The sequence below is a fragment of the Pteropus vampyrus genome, unplaced genomic scaffold (genome assembly GCF_000151845.1).
Source record: "Pteropus vampyrus isolate Shadow unplaced genomic scaffold, Pvam_2.0 Scaffold68, whole genome shotgun sequence".
In the NCBI taxonomy this organism is placed as follows: domain Eukaryota; kingdom Metazoa; phylum Chordata; class Mammalia; order Chiroptera; family Pteropodidae; genus Pteropus; species Pteropus vampyrus.
In genome coordinates, this window is record NW_011888849.1 from 5,785,238 (window position 1) to 5,789,595 (window position 4,358).

The window sequence follows — 4,358 nt, forward strand, 5'->3', positions numbered from 1 at the left end:
ATGCAAGTGCCTCTAGGTCTTCACAGTCCACATCAGTTCACACAGTCCACACCAGCCAGCTTAGCTTATTTATGTTGCCTACCCAGCCCCTGTGGGCATTGTGCTGGCCACCTCTGACCTACATGTACATCTGTTGGGCAATGAGAACTGAATCCTGAGTGATGAAATTGAAGTCCAAAAACATCTCCAGTCATTAGGTAAATGTTCAGTTTCGGGCACTGTATTACTTAGGTAGGACTGTAAATTAAAATGTTTCAAAAGTTTTCAGGGAAGAATTATATCAACAAAAGATTTTTAAAAATCTTAGATTAGCCTAAAACTTTATGAATTGACATCTCTCTTTTTTTGAACATCTAGTTAATCTGCTTTACAGACTTACATTCTGTAAACATCTTTTTCACCTGTGTGGAGGTTTGATCCTACAAAGGCCACTGGACAAGGTGTCACAAGACCCAAACTTGAATTTTGGTCCTCTATGACAAATGGATCACCAATTTGCTTCTCTGAGACACCTTGGCAGAGTGGAAGGAATAGCCTTTCTCTCAGGGATGCTGTGAAGTTCAAATAAAGTAACAGATGTGACATTAATTTGTAAACTGTATAGCTCTGCATTTAAACAAGTTATTACTATGAATAAGGATATATTGAATTATGCATAGTATCCTCTTTCACACCTCTGTGCAGTCACTATACTGTTTCCTCTCCCTGGAATGCCTAAAGAATAATTGCTAGTCATCTGTGGTCCCCAAACATATGCCTATTTCTTTATAATCTTTGTCTGACTATATTAAAGCCATTTGTTCACATCTTTGTCTTCTGTAAGATTCTGGGAGTAAATTACAGTTTACATAGTACTTGGAATACAGCAGACTCTCAGTAAATGTCTATTGAATTGGATGAGATTAATTTGGATAATTATTATATCTGTGCCTGTCTTGAAGGACAAAGTCTATGTCTATGCAATTCTTTAGGTATATTATCTGGTAACTGACCAGTCTTGGTTCTTGTTAAAAGCTTATGATGAAGTTGATGATGATGAAATATTTATAAAAATTGAGTTTTGTATTTTTAATTTAAGTACACGATCAGACTTTTTGACTATGTTATTGGTAATTTAAGCTCATAAAAAATGAAAGAAACTAAATGTGGAGTGCTTATCATTAAATATTTTTTTCCCTCTAATAGAGAAAATTTAAGCACCCAGTCATCGTTTTTGGCCCTGTTTATCTGGCCCTCTTTATTAACTTAGGGCTTCTTGCGCTGTTACAGCTGGTTTGCCATCCACCCCGTCAGCATGAACAACAGCAATCATCTTGTAAATAGTGATAATATGGGCTATGCATCTTACCTTTTTGAGAAAGAGAAAAACAAAGGATATCTGCCTGGACAGGTGAGAGTTTATGTCATTGAAATCTTCATCTTAATTCATTGAGCATTATCATTCGTGCAATGTTCAGAATAGCTGATTCAGATTTTTAAAATGTCATCATTGATGTCACATACTGATATACTTGGATTAAAAGAATTCTCCAACCCTCCCTAGTAGAGAAAGATAAATTAAAAATGACTAATAAACTCTGTGTTAAATACGACTTACATTGATGGCTTCTTAAAGTTACAATTAGTTGGATAAAGGAGGGCAAGTTCAAGCTTTTTATAATATATAATAATAGTTTTTTTTTATCAACTTGGAAATATGATAAATTGTGTTGGAGTTTACTTTTGCTTTCAGAGTTATAAGAGTATTAAGCACATTCTTAAATGGTATAAGAACCTGAATGAGGACAGGTGATGAATCCTTTTCAGACTTCCCTAGTAATGGTGAATTTTCTTTCAAGGACTTTGTTCTACTTCCCTATAATAAGGCCTAATTCAGAGATAACCCAAATCCATCAGACTGGTTTTTGTAACTTTGAAACACAGTGAGTGGCAGGCATAGGAACCAGCCCATGCATACCAAGAAGTTCATCAGATCTGTGTAAGATAAAGACTACAGATAGGTAAGTGGGAGTGGAGACCCTACTTATTTTGACACCAGCATCCAAGCCTCAAATGCAGAATATATCATGGGATGAGAGCTCCAGGCCCTGTTGTAAATACATTATTATCCCCATGAACATTTAGTCTGATCTTTTAGTTCCTTTGCTGACAAACTCTTATTTTTTCATTTTATCTGTTTTAGGGAAAAGAAAGGAGGTTCCCATTTACAATTACTAGCTGGATACTGAGCACTTTGAGATAAATGATCTTTTTTAGCATCAAAAAAAGACATATGACTTTCAATCCTTACTTATCTCTTTCCCTAAGAAAATTTAAGAAACTTGAGGTGGAATGGTAGACCAGCAGGTTGAGGTTAATGCCTTGCACCACTCTAAAGGGTTATGTGTTGTTATTTCAGGTTGAAGAGGTAGAGAAATGATGCACTGAAGGGCAGGTCTGGATGGTGGATGCTATATTTAGGTTCAGTTTTGCAAGAGGAAAATTTGGATTGGCTTCTTTCTTTATAAGCCAACAGGGTATTTATTTTTAAAGCTCTAGGTGCTACATCAGAGACAAGACTGATGTTTCAGCATTTTGTCATTTGTTGTTACACACTGTGTTTCTTGTCAAAATGTTTCTGGTTGAGGCACATATTTGAAACTCCTGTTTGAACCAGAACAGCTTTATTGATAATTGGAATATCATGAGTAATAATATGGATACTGACTGCAAAGTGAGCCTTTTCAGAAATAAAAAATTTCCTCAAAATATTGTACATCCTTCTTTCTACTGTATGCAAATGATTTTGAATAGTTCACTAGAGTAGATTCAATGTTTGTACTTTTAATGGAAGTCATGGGAAATAAGAAAGATTAAAAAGGCAATTGGGTGTTGTTTTTTTTGTTTTGTTTTGTTTTTTGTCTTTCTTTTTTTGGCAGGGACCATTTGTAGCAGCTTTTGCTTCATCGAACTTAGGTGATGTGTCTCCCAATATTCTCGGCCCACGTTGCATCAACACCGGGGAGTCTTGCGATAATGCCAATAGCACTTGTCCCATTGGTGGGGTAGGTAATTGTGATGTGAAATCTTTGTGTTTGTATCTCATGTACCTTTTTTGTTTAAATATTTATCACTAATTTACAAATATGTTTTCCTCAAGTATACACTGGCCTACTCACCTTTAGCATTCGCTCTTCTCAAAACCACCCACTAAAATTCAACTGGATAAAACGATATTTTCCAAATTATATCTGATTATGAAGTTTTTTGTATGGCGAGACAATGTAGTAAATGTCAGAGATTAACTATCCTTCTGAAATTTGGACAATCTGCAACATTTTGCCTTGGCATTTCTGAAGTCACAAGTTAGTACCAAAACTGTTCTCCTGAGACATTTCTCACATTTTTTTAAAGAACAATATAAAATTAATATTTTTTTCATTTCTTTTAAAGTTACAAAATCTTGCTGTAAAAGTCAACATGGAAGCTTAGACGATTGTAAAAAGTATAAGTCCTTACTTACCTCTCTTCACTTTCCCCTTTCCCATTTCTGGAAGTTACCACTCTTATACCTCTTTCCTATGTTCTTGTCTATGCATTCATGAACAAAATTTTATCTTATTTACTTAATTTTATTGGTCCAGGATTTGAGTCTTCTACTCGATTTGTCTGAAAACCCTTTTTATGACTATATATAATCCTCTGTGCTAAGTTTTAAAGAAAAATAAGTCTGTACCATCATTTATTTAACTGCTCATTTAGATTTTTCAGTTTCGACATGAGCAGCAGGTGCTCGTTTCTTGGTTCTTATTCTTTGTGTTTATAGAACATTTCACCTGTGATATTATTTATTAAACATAATTTCTAGGCTATTTATTCTATTCCAGTCAACCTCACCCCATGAGCAATGTAATTTTAACAATTATACTTTCTTATTATATATTACTATTTTTATATAGAAAGTCTTCCTTTGTTACCTTTTATCTGCAAAATTTTCACACATTATTAATCCACATTAGATCTGATGATTACTTGTTAAATTCCAAAATTCATAGATGAAATGGTCAAAAAATTATTTTTATTTGCAGTAGAATTTATGCATCAACTTAATGTCTTATGCTGAAATACTTAATGTGGGGAAAAGCTCACAATACACAATGTTGACTAAAGAAATAGGATTTACTATTATGGTTACAGTTTTGAAAATGTGTCATAGTAAAAAGACAAAGTGAGACACACTGAATTTTGACAATAGTTTTCTCTTTTTGGTACTAAGTTGTTTTTATTCTATTTATTTATTACTTTTATTCTATTTGTACATTTTTATATAATGAGTATATGTTATAATCAGAAAAAAATTACAAGAAAATCATACCCCT

The 4,358-nt window shown here is 33.6% G+C and overlaps 1 protein-coding gene across 1 annotated transcript in view; it reads left to right on the forward strand.

The window, feature by feature from the left end:
• Nucleotides 1-4,358, forward strand: part of ASAH2 (N-acylsphingosine amidohydrolase 2) — a 69,627-nt gene that overhangs the window by 28,546 nt on the left and 36,723 nt on the right. The window contains exons 7-8 of the mRNA XM_011361644.2: nt 1,270-1,390; nt 2,919-3,044. Coding sequence (XP_011359946.1) covers nt 1,270-1,390; nt 2,919-3,044 — 247 coding nt within the window. The remainder of the gene's footprint in view (nt 1-1,269; nt 1,391-2,918; nt 3,045-4,358) is intronic.